Genomic DNA, 19129 nt, shown 5'->3' on the forward strand with positions numbered 1-19129 from the left:
TGGGAAGTTAGTACAAAGTGAAGACAACACAAATGAAAAATAACTTGCTCAGCAGATTAGGAAGGATGTGATGTCAGGGGTCTAAGCATTCTAAGCTATCATGTTTGCTCTGCAACAATTTACTAGTTTGTGGTTTCTGGAACATTCTGGGTAACTACAGTTGGGTCAAGCTACACATTACACACAAACAAATGTAACAATGTCTTAAGTTTGGGAATTTTCTGAAAAAGGAAGGGAGAGGCCTACAGTGATGGCAACTTGCTTACCCACCATAAAGCCCACATATCATTGGTGCTGAGACATACCCTGAGATAATTTTGCGTGGATGGCTGCTGTAGACCCATTGCAGATCTATTGAATGACCACATGGACTATGTAATTCAAAATATGCACTTTATTTTTTTAAGGAAAAGAGAATCAAACAAATCCACCATCAAGACTCTTCTAACTGCACAGCCTGGAAAAGTTACTTTTGGGGGCTACAGTTCCCAAAGCACCTGTTTCTTGTCGTCTAAAAAATGCAAGTTTTCCAAGCTTTGGTCAATCACTCTGGTATTGTTTTATGAAGAGGGAGAAATAATTATGCATATTGTACACTCCTTTCAACGTTACCAACTGTGGTTGCTTCTACACATCTTCTGTATGATTCCTTTTCTCCTGTATAGGATTCTCTCTTTTCTTGAAATGGAAATGCAAAAAGTGCGAACTAAGAAGAGATCCTAAACCTCTCCGCGCAGGCAGCGCAGGAATCCTAGAGAATGTTCTGCATTCAAAGGTTCTGGAGTGACATCAGGGCTAGTACTCGGCTTTGAATGGGTAGTCCTTATGATTGATGCAGCTGCAAGGACAAGACATTGAGAGAATCCATTACGGCCTTGAACGTTTTAGAGATGAAAAATGTTCAAATTACCCTCAGCTATTTGAGCAAAATTTCTAAGGTGCTGCAGGTTAAAGGCTCAACAGAAGTGGAAGGAAGTCCAAAGACTGGATTACTTTCAAGTGTATTTGATTGGGGAAGTTTCTCCCCCCCCCCCCCATTTAACTAAAAGCAGTTGGAATGTCCATTTCTGATGGTAGTTGATGAAACAGAGAATTAAAAAAAAAGTGACATGACCAGCTTAATACCTATTGCTTCTACTGAGGAACTGAGGCCTGTGCCCTTACCTCTCCCTCCCTGATTTTTATCTTCACACTTTTGTGATTACCCCAAAATCAAGCAGTTCGCTTCAAGGCCAGTAATCTAGCCATTATCCATTAATAATTATGTCCTGTCAGATAGATTCCAACTAATGGCAACCCTTTCCAGGGTTTTCCACGTGAAGAGCACTCACAAGTGGATTACCATTCCTTCCCTCTGGGGTATGCCCTGTGAATGTGCGGCTACACAAGCCGCAGGTGACCCTGCCACAAGCTGTGGGTTATTTTTTTCCCCCATGGAAAGAGGAGAATATGGAAGTTTATTATCTTACTCTGCCATCACACAGTCTCTGCAGTTTCTGTTCAAGCCAAGGAGAGCGTCCATCTCTTCTTTACTCAGTTCGAAGTCGAAGACCTGTCAGAAGAAAAGGAGGCAGGAAAGCGAGATGAAAAATTAGAACTTCAACAGAACGGCTAAAATGGTGAAGTAAAAAAAAAAAAAAATAGAAAAGGCCATATATTTCTGAATTCAGACATAAAATTTCTATACATTTGCCATTTCAAACAAACCTGAGCTTAAGAATCTAACAGCCATAGTGGCCATCTGAAATTCAGGAATTGGTAGGAGCTAACGAAAGCAACCTAGAGTATAATTACTGGGTGCCTGAATCCTTTGCCTTAGGGAAACAAAGGACACTATGGAAGGGCCCAAGGAACTAGGAGCGAGGAAAGCAGGCAGACGAGTGCATGATCCGTCTTCTAAGAACCAGCTTTACACCCCACTGGACTGTTTGTCCATCTAGTTCACAACTGTCTGCACAGACCTGGGGTAGCTCTTTGAACAGTAATTTTTCCTAGAGATTGAGAAGCCTCATGGCCTAGTGGTTAATCTGCAGTACTGCAGTCAAGACTCTGCTCGTGATCTGCTCAGTCTTCCATCCCTCTGAGGTTGGTAAAGTGAGCACTCAGCCCATGGGGAGTATGTAGCCTGCATAATCAAATCATAAGCCACCCAGAGAATGCTTTAAGCACTGTGAGGCAGTATATAAGCAGCAGACTTTGCTTTGGTTTTAGATGTGGATTGAAGGTGAAGTCATCTACGTACAAGCCACATGCATTACCACTGAGCTGTGACTCTCCCTGAACTACTACAGTGGTGCCTCACTTAGCAAGGTTAATCCATTCCAGGAAAAACGTCGCTAAGTGATTTAATCGCTAAGCGATTTTTAAAAGCCCATAGGAACGTATTAATACGCGTTTAATACGTTCCTATGGGCTTAGAAACTAACCTTAAGCAAAATTCCTCCATAGAGGCAGCCATTTTGGGTGGCTCTAGAGCGAGGCAAAACAGCGGTGGCCATTTTGTTTTTGCAGCGGCCATTTTGGAACCGCTGATCAGCTGTTAAAAAATGGGCGCTTTGCGGTGATCGCTTCTGTGCGATCATCGCAAAGCGATTTTTCCCCATAGGAAACATTGCAAAGCAATTGCAAAAACAGTGTTGCAAAGCGATTTCGTCGCTCAACGGAGCAATCGGTAAACGAGGCACCACTGTATTTATGAAGATTCTACACTGTATATCTTGCATGTAGGTATCTATGGGCATCCATAGTGAGTGACTGGGTTTTGACTGGCAGTCATAAGGCGGCTGTCTGTCAGAAGAGACTGGATTAAAAGAGTTGGAGGAGGACGGAAGGTGTGTGAATGGAACTGTGTTCTGATTGGCTGACATGCACCATTGCTGTAGAAATGTGTACCCTGGGCAGAGGACGTTGTGGCGTGAGCCTCACTGCCCCATTATTCAGCCCCAGTGAGCATGCAACAACAATAACAGAAAATTGTATTAAATGATTAGCAGTGGATGGAGGGGGAGAGAAAGAGAGCGACAGAAAAAGAAAGATTTTTTTACCTTGAAATTCTCCTCCAAACGGTGTCGTTTGTCTGACTTGGGAATGACAGCCACATTTCTCTGGATGTGAAACCTAATCAGCACCTGTAGATGCAGATCAAGACTATTTTTAAGGCATATCTTTAAGTTGGATTAATGATTTGCTTTTCCCCCGTTTCTCAAGAACTATGTGGCTCTTTTAGAGCCACTCAAAAATTCTGCAATTTTTGTCTTTACTGTTCCTAATGGATTGCAGAAAAGCATAGAGCTTGCTGGAGTTTGCATCTCCACTGCACATGTAAAAGCCACTTTTATGAAAATCCTTGCTTTCCCAAGAACTTAATATATTTTAAATAATATCTTTTAAATAATAATTTCAGAAGTTAATATCTTTTAAATAATAATTTCAGAAATGCAGGGCTGGAAGGGACTCTATGGATCACCATGTTCAACCTCTGTCAAGGAGGCACAGTAGGGAATTGAACTCTCAACCTCTAGTGTGTTTACCTGTTTTTAGGTTACAACCTTTGGCCACCATTATTGAGCAGTTCAGCCCGAATGCAGAATAACCTCTACACAGCGATAGATTAGGATTCGAGATGGGCACGAATCGGTTTGTCCCAGTTCGTAAAGGTGGCAGCACAGGTGCTGCTGCTCACCTCCCCAGCCTCCTCAGCTGATCAGCCACTCGCCAGGCCCAGCTTCTTTGCTTTTTCCACCTCCTGGGCTGATCTCCCAGTCATGAGCAAGAGCACAGAGTTCTCTGTCCTGCCCTTTTTTCTGATTGGGAGATCAGCCAAGAGGGCGGGGCAGAGACGCCTGAGCTGTTGCCAGGACTGGAAGATCAGCTGAGGAGCTGCAGGAAGCTAGGATGCTGGGCCTGGGGAGTGGCTAAATCAGCCAGAGGAGTTGAAGGAGGGGAGCAGCAGCAACTGTGCGACTGCCTTTATGAACTGGGATGAACCAAGACAAACCCTTTCTAATAAGGATTCAGGAGGGTTGGGTTCAAATTCCCGTTCAGCCTTGGAAACTCCCTACAGGGGGTGGAATGGATAAAACTGCTCCTTGAATATCTCACCTTAGAAACCCTATTAGAGTTGCTGTAAGTCGCTTCAGACGTCACAGCACAGAACAACAGCAATCCATCTCTAAAATTTGCGAGTATGAATGCAGGAGCTGCTGCATGATTCACACAACTTGCACATGCTACACCGGCAGACCTTACCCCAAAGTACAATGCAAAATCACGTTTAAAATGCCAGCAGGAAATCGTCCATGTGATGCAGGCTGCCTGTGGGTTCTCCTGCAGAATTATCCTCATATAAAACATGCAATCTTCCCCCATTCCTTATATACTCTTTATTCTTCCTCCTCTTCCTGCCTGCTTTTTTCTCCAAACACCATATACTTTTCCAAGTATTTACCTGAGCAACGGTTTTGTGGTGCCGTGCAGCGATCTCTTTAATTTTGGGGTCTTCCAAAAGGACAGGGTCTCCTGGCTTAAGACTAAAAAAAGAAGATCAGACGGAATGTTAAGAATACAATTATATGTTTGTAATCATCATCATCACCGTCGTCTTGGGACTGCAGAGCTGGAAGGGACCCTATGGATCACCGAGTCCCAGCCCTTGTCAAAAAGGTACAGGGGGGAATCGAACTCCCAACCCCCTAAATCGCTGAGCTGTCAGACCAAGAGTGTGGCTCAAGCCAGCCACTCTGCTCCTTTGTTGAGGTATCACACGGAGCAGAAAACATGGACATCCTAATCTTCTGCACAGATACGAAAAGCAAGGGGGAATGCTGCCCAGTTAGGAACACTTGTGCATTTGCACGCACCAAAGCCCCGCCCAGCTCTGCTCAAGTGCAAGAAGTTGAACAGAACAGAACAGTGGCCATAGAAAGGGCTGTGAATTTAGAGAGAACTTAGAAACACTTTTTCAGGGCTATACCTCCCACGATACTTCAGCCAGCATAGCTAATAGCCATGCTGGCTGGAGGACGCTGGGAGTTTCCGTTATAGACATCAACGCAGGTCTGCAGGTGAGTATTTGTTGCTGCGCCCTGCAAATGTCCATCCCTTCCCCCTCGCTGTAACTTCCCGTATCCCTGGAAAGTCTCTATTAGAGAATCTCCTGTTTATTAAGACCATTTCAACCAGGAAACTTGTTCTCTGCCATAATGGAGGCAGGGTTTGCCTCTAGAGGCGTGCTGGGAGGGGGAGGGGGGTGGAGAGATCAAGCTGTGTTGATGGTACTCGGACGGACGCCAGGTGTCCCCAATGCAGTGCCCTCCAGGTATTTTGCACTGCAGTCCTCACCAGCCCAGGTAGCACTGCCATGGGGCACAATTACGGGCATACTAGTCTAAAGAAAATCTGGGGAAAGGCAACTGTCTCATACACCCCTTGTAGAACAGACACCTACAAAGCAGACACGAACATCTCGTTCCTTTAAAGGAAGTTCAAAGCAGTCTTACGATTGAGCGCCAAAAGGTCGGTAAGCAGTCACAGAGATCCCTTTGGACTGGCAATAGTGGATCAACTTCTCCTGGGTAAGATATGGGTGGCATTCAATCTGAAAGCACAAGCAAACCTGGGATTACTCAACTGGGGGGGGAAATCAAATGGATGAGCGCACCTCCTACCCTGTGTAGGATATCAGCTATGCCCTGTTTCACACAAAAATCATATAAAATGTACACGCAGCAAGAGGTCAAGGCACTCTTTTTCAGTGATATCAGAGAGAACTTGCACATATGCGAAAACTCTTGCTTGCAGAACTGCAAAATATAAAGCAATACAGTGGTGCCTCGCAAAACGAGCGCCCCGTTTAACGACGAAATCGCATTATGATGTTTTTGCAATCGCAAAACAATGTTTCCTATGGGGGAGTTTCGCTTTGCGATGATCGGTTCCCGAAGCAGGGAACCGATTCTCGCAAAACGACGATTTTTGGCCAGCTGATCAGCGGTTTCAAAATGTCCACCGGGTAAAAAAAATGGCTCCCCGCTCTTTTCTGGGACGGATTCCTCGCTGCACAGGCAGCGAAAATGGCCGTGCTATGGAGGATCTTCGCTGAATGGTGAGTTTCAAGCCCATAGGAATGCATTAATCAGGTTTTAATGCGTTCCTATGGGCTTTTAAATTTTGCTTTACGATGTTTTCGTTCTACACTGGAACGAATTAACATCGTAATGCGAGGCACCACTGTACTACCTTTTTGCACAAGGATCGGATGGCACATCTTTGTGAGTCTCAACTTGCTTGCTTGAGCTTACTCGGTGTGGGTGTGGATGGGTGAGGCCAATGGGTTGCCTAATGCAAGCAAAAAGGCAGCACACACCCCGCCTCTGCCCTGCTAAGGTTAGGAACAGGAAAAGGTGTTCTAGACCAGCTGCACAAACCACCACCTCTGCCCCTTAAATACCACTGGCTGTCTTGCTCTCCTACAGGGGGGAAAGAACTCTCAAGACTCCTCAATAGACTCTGTTGGTATTTCAGAACAGACTGTCTCAAGTGACAGCAAAGATATAGCAAAAGGTTCCTGCGAGACACCTTAAGTGCAGGGTATGGATACCCACCCCACCTGCTCAGGTGCTGAAAGCAAGGCCGGCCAGCTCACCTGGTTATTCACTGGCTTGTACTTCAAGCCAGGTTTCTTCAAGAGCCTCTCCATCTGGTCATGGTTGAAGTTGGAGATGCCAATGGCTTTCACCATCCCGCAGTCCACCAGTTCCTCCATGGCCTGTGGGTGAAATACAAGGGTTCAAAACCTCATTTTGGGGGGCCAGCACAGTGTTGCAGTTGATGCGTTGGAATGGAACTTGAGAGATCTGGGTTCAAATCCCCAAATGAGCTATGAAGCTCTTTGGGTGACTTTGGGCCAGTCCTCTCTCTTCATACACAGCTTATTTCAGCACAAAGGGTGATTATGAATACATAAATTGAGTAATAGGAGAAAAGCTATATATGCCACCTAGAGTTCACTGGAAGAAAGGCAGGATATAAATGAAAATTGTAAAATAAATCACAATTTGCTTCTACACTCTGAAAACAACATTTCACACCTTAGTGGTAAACAACAGAAAGGGTAAGAGTGGAAAGCACAATCTATTCTCCTATGCTGTGCTAAGTCCCAAAAAACTGGGATGATGGGAGTTGCAAGGGTTCAGGGGACTGGTAGTTCTTTGAGAGTCTCTCTTTAGATCCTAATTGGCAGTAAGAACACCTGCCCCATGAATACTTGCAGCTTCCATGGAGCCTTGACCCTCCTAAGTACGTAGCCCCATGTCAGTTCCCTTCAGGTGAACAATGATGAAGGAGACTCACATGTAAGTAATGAAGCTGGTCCATGGAGGTTTGGTGTTTTGTGTGTGTGTTTGTTTGTTTGTTTTTGCCTGTATCTCCCAGAATTCTAGCTGGAGTAATTCTGGGAATTGCAGTCCAAAACATCTAAAACTTCCATCCTTACCATCTAGGATAAATGGTACAAATAAGACAGCTTTCTACGTATGTGATGCATGTGCAAAAGGTTTTGTGCTCTGTTTCTGGGATGTCAGATTAAAAGGGATCTGATGCAACAGGGCTCAAGAGCTTTACCCCAAGATCTTGCTGAGGAATTAATGCATCAGACAGAACAGTGGAGGGGAATGTGTGGCCCTCTGAAAATACAATTCAATTACATCTGGAGGGCTACACATTTTCTGGCTCTGAGAAAGAGCATAACAGGAAACTATCTGTTCCTACCCCAACTTTTCTGCTCAACTACAGGGCAAAATAGGACGACAGAGGATGAGGTGGTTGGACAGTGTCATTGAAGCGACCAACATGAATTTGACCCAACTCTGGGAGGCAGTGGAAGACAGGAGGGCCTGGTGTGCTCTGGCCCATGGGGTCACGAAGAGTCGGACATGACTTAACGACTAAACAACAACACAGGGCAAAATGCAGAGCCTTATCTTGACCGCGAACACAAGCTGTACCTCCCAAGTGGCCAGAAAGTCTGTGTTGCTCGGGATGATCATGCCTTTCTCATCATGAGGGAAAAAATCCTCCCCAGGCTGCCAAAGGAAGAGAGAGGGGGATGATGTTAGAGATACAATCACAAAGCAAAACACATGAACATTGGGAGGAAAGTACATGAGTTGAGTCCCTTTGTTGGGAGAAAGGCAGGATATAAATAAACTGAATGAATGAATGAATGAATGAATGAATGAATGAATGAATGAAAGTACAATGGATTTGCAACATGGGTCAAAATTCCTCTTCCAGGCTGAATCAAACATTTGGTATTTTATTAGATGAAACACCAAAAAAATTAAGCCAATTTAGAAACTAATATAGTGCAGATTACTGTACAGAATCACAGAACTGTAGATCCTGAAGGACTTGGGTTTACTTTCCAGACTCTTTGCCAGAGTAAAGAGGAGGTGGGTCTAAGGAAGCTCCTTGGCCATTTTTGCTTCCTCCTGGCACCACTTGTCTAGAAATATTCCCCAGAAGTCTTCTTAAAATTGCCTATGACATCTAAATGGCCCTTAACTATTGAGATGTAACAGGAAGTGACCAACATAGAAGGTAAAGAAAGAATATACATTCTTTAATGCAACTTTTTAAAATTATTACACTCCTTATTTATCAGCATTGCTGGTTCATGGGAGCTGACAAAAAGATCAAGCCTAAAAAATTAGGATTCAAGTCTTTAAAATGTGCAGACGAGATGACATGTTTGCAAAAGCACTGATTTTTACATTTCAGGAAGCAAACTGGCAGCTATAAGCAATTGCTTTAAACTAGTAAAAACAATTTTGGAATGACTTCAGTAGTTGAGATCAGTATAGGGAAGAGGGTGACCTGATACTGGGCTTATTACTGTTCTCACTGTTATTGTTCTTATTCTTCCCCATCATCATCCTCATTTTGGACTTCTCTGTTTTTTTCCCATCCTACTTTTTCGCAACACACCCCAATGGGAATGCCTAGAAATGTAACTTCTGTGGCAGCTGGAGTGTTCCTAACAAAGGTATTGCCAAACTGTAGATTATGATTTCTCCTGACTTCAGCACAACAGTGTTCTGATATGCAGATATAGAAAAGAAATGAAAAATATGTAAACCCAAGGAATTAAAAAAAATAGAAGGTAAAGAATAAACATGAGTTACAGTTTTCAACTTGTCTATCTATAACAGCGAGGTGCCAACACTTCCTCCGTCCTCCTGTTACATGGAAAGTCCATCAGTAAAGTGCGGAACAAGGGTAGGAAGAGTCTGGTACCTTGAATCCCATAGGGTAGTGCATGAGGTACAGATCCAAGTAGTTCAACTTCAGATCATCTAAAGAATCCTGGCACGATTTCTTTATAAGATGCTTCTCATGGAAAGTGCACCACAGCTGCCAAGGGGAAGAAGCAATCCAGTAATTATGGCCAACAAGGAGGGTGCTTTGCACATAACTACCGCATTTTTTCGTGTATAAGATGCCCCCATGTACAAGATGCCCCCCGCTTTTCTAATCCAAAATTAAGAAATCTAAGTGGGGCTTAACAAGTGTAGGGGAAAGGGATCAAAGTGCTGCAGGATTGCTGCTTTCTCCTCTACTTGTTTTTATTCTCTCCTCAGCTTACTTCCGTGTATAAGATGACCCTCAATTTTTAGTGTAAAGATTTTAGACAAAAGTATAGTCTTATACACAGAAAAATGTGGTATAAGTGTCTTTTCAGTTTTGCAAGCTGGTAGAAAAAGCTAGACAACCACCCGCCCGCCCTTCTCCCAAAGATCTATTCAAGACCACATCTGGAACCAACCAGGAACTGCTTTCTAATTAAGGGTGGAAAGAGAGAGATTTGCCTGGCTGTTTGGTCCATTCTGGGGCTGGGCTGGTTTGCTCTGTTTCCTGACTGACCACATGATGTTAAGTGCCAGGGCGAACCAGCCCACCACCCCAAAGTGTTCTGACCTGCGCCTTTTTGGCTTCCTCTCCGGGACTACCATTTTTCAGATGCAGGTATGATTGGTCCATTTTGGTTTGTTTCCAGGATATGCAATTACTGGGATTGCTCCAAAGCAGATGGCTTAAACTCTCGATTTCCCAATATTATGAAGTAGCTTAAGGAAACAGCTTAAGCCCATGATATTGGGAAATTGAAAACTTCCTTCTCTGTGAAGGGGTAGATAGAGAAAGCAAAGATTGTTTTTTTTTTAAGCCTAGCAGGCCAGCACTAATATGCTATACACCCTTTGGAAGAAATGAGTTTAAAATTGAAAACTTTGTTTCAAAAAGAGGAGGAGATCGGATGGGAATCTTTTTTTCTTTCTTTCTTTTCCTTTCCTTTTGAAGTGAAGTGGACCAAATAGGGTCACCTGAGGCGAAGTGTGGCTTCCTGACCCAAAACGATCAGATCTTTGTATATGGATGCAAGGAGCACACTGCATCTCTACCTGACCTTAAGCAACCTTATTTAGCTCAACCCAGCTTGCTTCCATTTGGCCATCTAGCCAAGCTCTAATTTAATCACACTTTGTGATTTCTCCATTCTCTCCCATTTAATTTCTCTTCCCTGCCGCAACCAAACAAAGCATGAAGAAAGTTACAGATGGAAAAGCTTAACTTGGTCTTGAATTTATACCATCTAGACTTACTAGAGCAGTAAGACAGTGGAACCAATCACCTCGAGAGGTGGCAAGTGCTCCAACGCTGGAGGCATTCAAGAAAAAACTAGACAACCACCTGGCAGATATCCTTTCATTTGTATTCCTGCATAGAGCAGGGGGTTGGACTTGATGGCCTCACAGGCGCTTTCAACTTCACTATCCTATGATTCTATGTTTTCCTCACTTTTCAATTTAATTTAATTTAATTTTTAAATTAGAATGGTGCTTAAATTAACCCCTTCTCTTAGGAAGGAAGCTGTGGAGTCCAAGCTGGTGTAGAGCCCCTATCTAGAATACATCTTGAATAAGACCATCCTCCCTTTGGGCATCTTAACCAAACTGTCCAATAAACATGGACCATATCTGTTTTAAATGCATGAATCTGGTCCCAAAACTCCGACAAAGTATAGCTTGCCTAGTCTGTAAAGCGTAGAGCTTTGAAAGGTTACTAGCTCAACTTCCTTGCCGATTCAAGCTCATTGAACTTTATTTATTGCTGAAGCATCCTTAACATCTCCAAATGGTCCCGGAGTATAATAGTTTTCATTGTTTTGTGTTATTAGGTTTGTAAGTTTTTGTTTTATATTTAAATTTTTATTAAAGTAGCATCCTTACCTTGCTCACGATGAAGAGCTCTTCCCTCTTCACAACTCCTTCTTTGATTTTCTCCTGAATCCCATTCCCAATCTCAGCCTCATTCCTATATAGGTGGGCACAGTCGAAATGACGGTAGCCAAGGTCAATAGCGAATTTCACTGCATCGCTGACTTTTCCAGGAGGTGCCTGAGAGCCAGGAGCAACATTTTAATTATTTAACTGCAAACATCTGCACTGCCTCAATTCTTTCATTATTTAATTCATTAAATGGATTCATTAAATATTGCAACCGTTTCCAGACTTAACTTCTAAGAATTAACATAGTTCAAAAATTAGAAAAGTAAACACAAGTACAGTGGTGCCTCGCATAGCGAACGCTTCGCTATGCGATGAATCCGCACAACGATGGGTCCCGGGCCATCGCTGGAGCGTTCGCTCAGCGATGGCCCCTATGGGCTTTTTTCGCTATGCGATGATCACGCGGACGCGATCAAAGCATAGCGAACAGCTGATCGGCGGTTCCAAAACGGCCGCCGCTAAAACAAAATGGTGACCGCTGTTTTGCCTCGCTAACGAGGCATCCAAAATGGCCACCGCAATGGAGAAAACTCGCAGAACGGTGAGTTTTAAGTCCATAGGAACGTATTAAATCAGTTTTAATACGTTCCGATGGACTTTTTTGTTTCACTTAACGATGGATTCGCTGAGCGAGGGTTAATCCAGAACGGATTAACCTCGCTAAGCGAGGCACCACTGTGTTAAAAAAAAGAGAGAAAGAGAACACTTCCTAAATTGCCAAATAAAAAAAAACCACATTGGCAACATCTCAAACTGCAGTTGATAAAAGATGAGAAACCCAGAATATTTAGACAGTTCAATGGAGAATTCATTCAACAGAACGATATTAATCTACATCTGCATTTTACCAAAACAACACTGACAGTCTCATTAGTGAGTCTGTTAAGGGCAGATCCTTGTACATAGAATCACAGAACTATAGAGGGAGACTTAAAACCGAGAGATGAGTTATTGGTCAGAGAGAGAAGCAAACGTTTGCAGAAATAAAACAAAATATTCAAAAGGTAAAAACTGGGGGTTTGGTGTACTTTAGTGAGAACATGCAGGGGGATGCTCCTTGTCCACACAATACAGACTGTTGGAAGGGAGGATGGGAAAACTGGAAGGAAACTGGGAATGCACAATTTGCAACCCTGTTCTGGAAGAGCTGTGACAGTGGTTGGACAATGTCATCGAAGCTACCAACATGAATTTGACCAAACTCTGGGAGGCAGTGGAGGATAGGAGGGACTGGCATGCTCTGGTCCATGGAGTCACGAAGAGTCGGACTTAACAATTAAACAAACAAAAAAACCTGGAAGGACTGCATGCTGTCGCTTTTTATTGAAGTTCTCTATTAGTTTACTGTTGCAAAATACTTCAGATTGAAGCTACTTCTGGGCAGACATGGTTGGGCAAAGGAACAATGCCAACAGTACTGAACTGAGGCATGTTACTGACCCATTCCCCCATGTGAATTATGGTAATACCTTTATTAGAATGCTTCAAGAAGGGACCTGTGTGCCTTTTGGGTTAGGCTGCTGGAAGGACTACCACAGTATTTTATTTATTTATTTATTTATTTATTTATTTATTTATTTATTTATTTATTTATTTATTTATTTATTTATTTATTTATTTATTTATAACTTGTATGCCGCCCACTCTACCCAAAGGTCTCTGGGCGGCTTACAACAATTAAAATACAATAAAAATACAATAAAAAGATAAAACAATTAAAATACAATTAAAACAGATTCCGTAAAAATTGCCATGAGGACCCACAGTTGATATTATTTCAATTAAAAGCCTTCTGGAACAGGAAGGGTTTGACCTGGCGCCAAAATGTCATCAGCGTCAGCACCAGATGAATCTCAGTCGGGAGGGCATTCCATAGTCTGGGGACAGCTGTCGAAAAGGCCCTTTGTCTACAAGCCGCCCCTCTTACCTCCTTGAGGGATGGCTCTTTCAAAAGGGCCCCCTGGGTAGATCTTAATTGCCAGGTAAGCTCATATGGAAGGAGGCAGTCCTTCAGATATCCAGGGCCCATGCCGTTTAGGGCTTTATATGTCAAAACAAGCACTTTGAATTGGGCCCGGGCAGCAACTGGTAGCCAATGTAATTTAAACAGAATCGGCTTGATATGTCCCCTAGCGGCCCCACCACTCAGGCTTTTTAAAGAGTGGTCGAATTACCGCCTCTTTCAAGGTGGTAGGGACCATTCCCTCTCTCAAAGAGGTGTTCACAGCCTCCTGGACCCAGGTGCAAACCCCCCTGGAAGATCTTTGAATTAGCCAAGATGGGCAAGGGTTGAGCGGAGTGGTGGTAGAACGGACAGATCCAAGCACCCTGTCCACATCCTCAGGTCTCAACATTTGAAACTCATTCATTAATATTTGACCTCAGTATGGCACACTGGACACATCCTCTGATTTTGCAGTAACGGTGGAGCCCAACCCACCGCAAATCTGAGCGATTTCCCCCTCAAAATGAATGGCAAACTCATCAAAGTGAGCTGATGAGCAGTCCGGGACCTCCACCAGATTTCTCAGTTGAAGAAGATCCCGGACCACTCAAAACAGCTCTGTTGGACGACTTTCTAAGGAAGCAATATGGCTGGAAAAATATTGCCGTTTCACCAGCCATGTTGCCACGAAATAGGCCCGATAATGGGCTCTAAGTTGTGTTCAATTGGACTCCCAGCGGGATTTCCTCCACCTGCGCTCCAGCCATCTCCTCTCTTGCTTCATCGCCCGCAGTTCAGAATAATACCAAGGAGCTGTCTGGGCACGATCGTGTCAACTGCCCAGGTCATCTCACTATTCTGTAGGGTGACCTGAGCTTCGAGATGAGCGCCGACCATATCAGACGGATATTCAACCAGAGCATTCAGGAAACCATCCGAATCCATTAGTCTCCGAGGGTGGATCATCTTAATAGATCCCCCACCCTTGCAGAGGGGAGAAGAAGCTAATAGACTAAACTTGACCAGGAAGTAGTCTGACCATGACAATGGGGTCACAACCAGCCCCTCCACGTCCAAACCACCACCTTCCAGTCCCGTTAAGAAAACCAGGTCCAAGGTATGCCCTTCTCATGCGTTGGGCCGATGGCACATTGAGACAGCCCCATGGTTGTCATGGTGGCCATGAAGTCCTGAGCCGCACCAGTCAAGGCAGCCTCGGCATGGATGTTGAGGTCCCCCAGCACCAACAACCAGGTCCGAGACTACTGCCGTCAGCTCAGGCAGGGAGACTGTTGGTACGCAGCAGGGTGAACGGTACACCAACAGAATCCCCAATCTGTCTCGCAAGCCCAACACACAATACAGGCCCTCAAGACCGCTTCTCAAAGGGATAGGAAGCCTGGTCAAGGAGATAGAACTCCTATAGACTATAGCAGCTCGCCCTCCCCTCCAAGCGACATTGGTGCTGGACCGAGTACCCAGGCGGACACAGCTGGGAGAGGGGGACACCACCCTCCTCTCCCACCCAGGTCTCAGTAATGCATGCCAGGTCAGCCCCCTCATCCAGAATTACATCATCGGTGAGGGCAGTCTTATTTTGTACTGACCTGGCATTCATCAACAGCACCGTGTGGCTTGAGGGTTTGCTGATATGGTCACCTGATACCATCTGGTTGGGGGTAGAACTAGAAGAGGGGATAGATATAAGATATCTAACCTCCTTCGTGGGGATATTCTCCCCCCCATTCCTCCCAGTATGGATCTGGGAGGATATCCCCTTTGCTTTTATTGTTGAAACGAACCAACTGCTGCCAGAGAGTGGCATTTTGAACGGACGAAATTAAGCCAGCAACTTTTAGAGATATGAACCCGAGTTCAAGGATAGTTATTTTCTGATTGCACAACCCATGTTTGCCTATCCCAGAAAAGTGGGAGAGGGAACACAGCCATTTTCAGAAACTGGCAATGATGAGTGGGTGAGGGAGCCTTTTGTCTGAGGGAGTTCTAAGGTCATGAAATACGTTCAATTTCATATCAATCTTATCAATCTCAATTTCCTTTTGCTAAGCCCCACGGGACTTAGGAAGGGGCAGGGAAAGCAGCAATCAAAGTGATCCTGCAGCCCTTTGATCCCTGCTTTCCCCCTCCTTTTGCTTAGCAAGTGGAGGGGGAAAGCAGCAATCAAAGCGCAGCAGGATGGCTTTGATCCATTCCCCTCTCCACTTGTTTTTGTTCTCTCCTCAGCTTACTTCCGTGTATAAGACGACCCTCAATATTTAGTCTAAAGATTTTAGACAAAAGTACTGTCTTATACATGGAAAAATATGGTGGTCTCCAAATCCTGTGAAGTACTTAGTCCCCCTCTATGAGGCACTGGTTAGGCCTCATCTCGAGTACTGTGTTCAGTTCTGGACATCATACTTTAAGAAAGATGTAAACAAACTGGACCAAATTCAGAGGAGGGCAACCAGGATGATCTGGGGACCGGAAACCAAGTCCTACGAGAAAAGACTGAAAGAACTGGGCATGTTTAGCCATGAGAAAAGAAAACTATGCAACAGGTTTTTCAGGTTGTGTTTAATACGCCTTTGCCACACTTCATATATTGTATAACCAAACTACCATCAATATAAAATTGAACTTTGGCATTTTCTACAACTACTGAAAACCAGTTCTTCATAGGAATCTTTAATTGAAACAGCCAGAACAAAGTCATCTTGGTTCCAAAAGGGAGCAGTTTCTCTCCCCCCCCTGATCAAGACAGTAGCTACATGTTCCGTATGTACCTTTTATCACCCAGGAAGCATGTAACTAAAGATGCTAAACTGCATATGTGAACTGAGTCTTGAGAAAAATAGGCATCCAAAGGACTTGTCGAAAAACACATAGGCTGGCTCTTTTCCCCAGGGTGGGGTCGAACCCACAACCAGTGGCTCCGCAGTCAGAGACACAAACCACTGAGCCACTTTGGAAGAAAACAAGTTTGTGGGAGGAAAGTCTCTCAGCAGTGCAGCTTGATGAAATTATAGTTTCGGACTACTCTTCATTAAAAAAAAAACCCTTCACAACAATATACAGTACTGGCAATGCTGATTCAGGGATACTGGAAGCTGCAGTCCAGAAAATAGCCTAGCTAAGTGGAGCCTCCAGCTTCGGTGGCAGTGTGCCTCTAAATACCAGACGCTGAGGACACTCCTCAGTCCTTGGAAGGACGTTTGTGGGGCACAGCATTGCTGGATTTGGGCACTCCTCGTTTGGATCTCCCACAGCCGCCTTTGGTCTTCACTATCCCCAAGTTCAGAACCATCCCGGGACTTGCCTGCACGTGAGAACGAGGCTCGCCTTGCCGGCACGGGAAAACATACTCGGGGAGCACAAACTCGTCTTACAAACACCTTCCATTTTTTTTTAACGAGTACAGTAGCCTAAACCCCCTTCTTTTCCAGAGAAAGCCGACCAAAAAAGGGAGCCTGCGATGGGAAGGGAAGGGGGAACATCCAGGGCCAAACTTTCATCAACAATTGGAAGCGACGTTTAGGTCTCCCCCGCCACCAAAAAGCGCCCCCAAAGGCGCGGATCCCGAGCCGGGGGGGCGGTCAGCCCCTCTCCATCGGGGACCCACCGCCCGGGGGGGGGCAACTGGACCAAACGGAGGCGACCCCCCCCCCGGCACCTCCCGCCGCCTGGGCGCTTTCCGGGGGAGGGTGGGCAGGAAAGGCCAAGGGCCAAATCTGCCCCGCGAGGCGGAGGGGCTTTCCCGGGACGCCGTTCCCTCCCCCCCCCCCAAGTACCTGCCAAGTGCCCAGCCCGAAGACGGGCATTTTCGCCCCCGTGCTCAGCTCCAGGAAGGCAGCCATGCCGCTCCCGCTCCGGTCCCCTTTCTGCCCCGCTGGAGCCCCGAGGCCTGCCCGGCTGAGCCGCCGGCTCCACCCCCCCCCCGGGGAAACCTCCCTAACGGAGGAGGACCGGGCGAGGGCGAGAGAGCGGAGGAGCCTTTGTCCTCGGATGCCCCCACCCCACCCCGTTCAGAGGACGCCGTCCAGACCGGAGGGTGGGCCAAGCGCTCCCGCTTGCTCGCCAGCCAGACCGCGCTGAAAAAGCAGGCCTGCTGATTTCAGAAGCTAAGGAGAATTCCACCGGGTTGGCATTTGGATGGGAGACCACCCTGGAGCGCCAGGGGAAAGGAAGCCGAGCGTCGCTCTCGGGGACAGAGTGGCCAGTGCGAGGCGAGAGAGAAAGAGAGTTAAAAACTTGGCTATTCAAGCAGGCCTTCCCTCCAGTCAATTAAGTGATTTCTATTTTTTCTCTTTTCTCCTTGAGACATGCCATCTTGGTACAGTATTGTGTTGTTTGGAACTAATTATTATAATTGTATTTTCGATGATTTTATACATGTCATACTTTTGTGTTTTTATCCATGTAAGCAGCCCCGAGTAGACATTGTCTAGAGGGGCGGGGTAAAAATCGAATAAATAAATAAATAAAATAAATAAGACACACACACACGCACAGAGAGAGAGAGAGAGAGAGAGAGAGAGAGAGTCTACTTCAGATATAAGAAGTGTTGCTTTAAATTTCAGAAGTGGGTGTCTGTCTGTCTGTCTGTCTGTCTGTCTCTGTCTGTCTGTCTCTGTATGTATGTATGTATGTATGTATGTATGTATGTATGTATGTATGTATGTATGTATGTATGTATGTATGTATGTATGTATGACAAATAAACAGTCCTGGAGGAGTCTTAAGGAGTTATGGAACAGGGGCAGCTACTCTTTAATGCCCGATGGCAGCGATTTTTGGATATTAAAGAGTTGCCTCTTCCCTCCTGTAGCTCCCAAAGTTTCCCAGGAGGAAAGGAATCCCTAGGGATGCCCAGAACGTTTTTTGAAGTGTACGTGTCTAATGTGGGACACTTTTAATTCCCCCGCAAAGGGAGCCACAGCTGATGACATCATCCCAGTTGCATGGCCTAAAGTAGCACAACAGGATTCCGACCATAGTATGATTTTTTTTAAAAACCCAACTTATTGCAATCCAGTCTCCTGGTGGTAGAATGGACTCTTTAAATGCACTGTTGCCTAGCGGTCTCTCTGGTGACTTAGGCTGCAGGATCAGTGAGTGACAGGAAAGCAGGAAACGGGGCTGTGGAAGCCTGACAGGTTCTAAAATCAACTTGGTTTCCTGATTCAGAAAGAAACACCAGTGTTTGGAGAGAACATTTCTCTCCCCTGCTTCCTTTAAGTACAGTACAGCTGGGCACAGTAGCTTCACTAGATCGCAAGAGATTGGGGGATGATGTTTCAGGCAATTGCTGCTCTTCCCCAATTTCCAAAGTGTTTTTCAGTCTCTATTATGAAGCTGTTATAAGACGTCTGTTAAGTACAGACCAAATCTATTCCAAGTCAAACACTCAGTTATTGTTCGCTTATTCTTCAACATGTTTTTATATAAAGTCTACTGTTACTGAATGATTATTCTTTTATCTCCTGGCATGCACACACATATATATCAAGGGAGAATACAATATTATTCACAATCTGTATGGTTCTTTAAATTTACGCTTAATCTGCTGTGTGCAAATTCACAAAGACTCACGAGGTTCTTGTGAGGATAAAGCAGAGAAGAGAGGAGAGCAATGTCTACAGCCTTCTTTTTATTGAAGAAAAGGTGAGATATAAATGCCATAAGGGAGAATAATGTTTGATTTTTGTATCTGGTGTCTTTAAAGCCTGAACTGTCCATTCCCAGTTGGCACCACAGCTCCCCGGCTGAGTGAGAAGGTCTGTTTTGGAAGGCTTGGCTGTTTTGTAGGTTTGTTGTGATTGTGCAGTGTTGGCACAGC

General features: G+C 45.0%; 1 protein-coding gene across 1 annotated transcript; it reads right to left on the reverse strand.

The window, feature by feature from the left end:
* Positions 1-374: 374 nt before the first annotated feature.
* Positions 375-17279, reverse strand: LOC110088832 (aldo-keto reductase family 1 member B1). Its single transcript, XM_072999784.2, has 10 exons — positions 17082-17279; positions 11286-11453; positions 9295-9411; positions 8004-8081; positions 6644-6766; positions 5499-5596; positions 4448-4529; positions 3045-3128; positions 1470-1552; positions 375-838 (listed from the first exon to the last, which is right to left on the reverse strand). Exons 1-10 carry the CDS (start codon positions 17145-17147, stop codon positions 796-798), a joined length of 942 nt encoding a protein of 313 aa, XP_072855885.2. The 5' UTR covers positions 17148-17279; the 3' UTR covers positions 375-795.
* Positions 17280-19129: the final 1850 nt, after the last annotated feature.

Source organism: Pogona vitticeps, chromosome 5 (genome assembly GCF_051106095.1).
Source record: "Pogona vitticeps strain Pit_001003342236 chromosome 5, PviZW2.1, whole genome shotgun sequence".
Lineage (NCBI taxonomy): Eukaryota > Metazoa > Chordata > Lepidosauria > Squamata > Agamidae > Pogona > Pogona vitticeps.

Coding starts and splice junctions, on each gene's coding strand:
- LOC110088832 (XM_072999784.2), bottom strand. CDS start 17,147: ATGGCTGCCTTCCTGGAGCTGAGCACGGGGGCGAAAATGCCCGTCTTC. Junction 5,597..6,643: donor ACAAGCCAGTGAATAACCAG/GTGAGCTGGCCG, acceptor TTGTGCTTTCAG/ATTGAATGCCACCCATATCT. Junction 1,553..3,044: donor GTTTGGAGGAGAATTTCAAG/GTAAAAAAATCT, acceptor TTCTTCTGACAG/GTCTTCGACTTCGAACTGAG.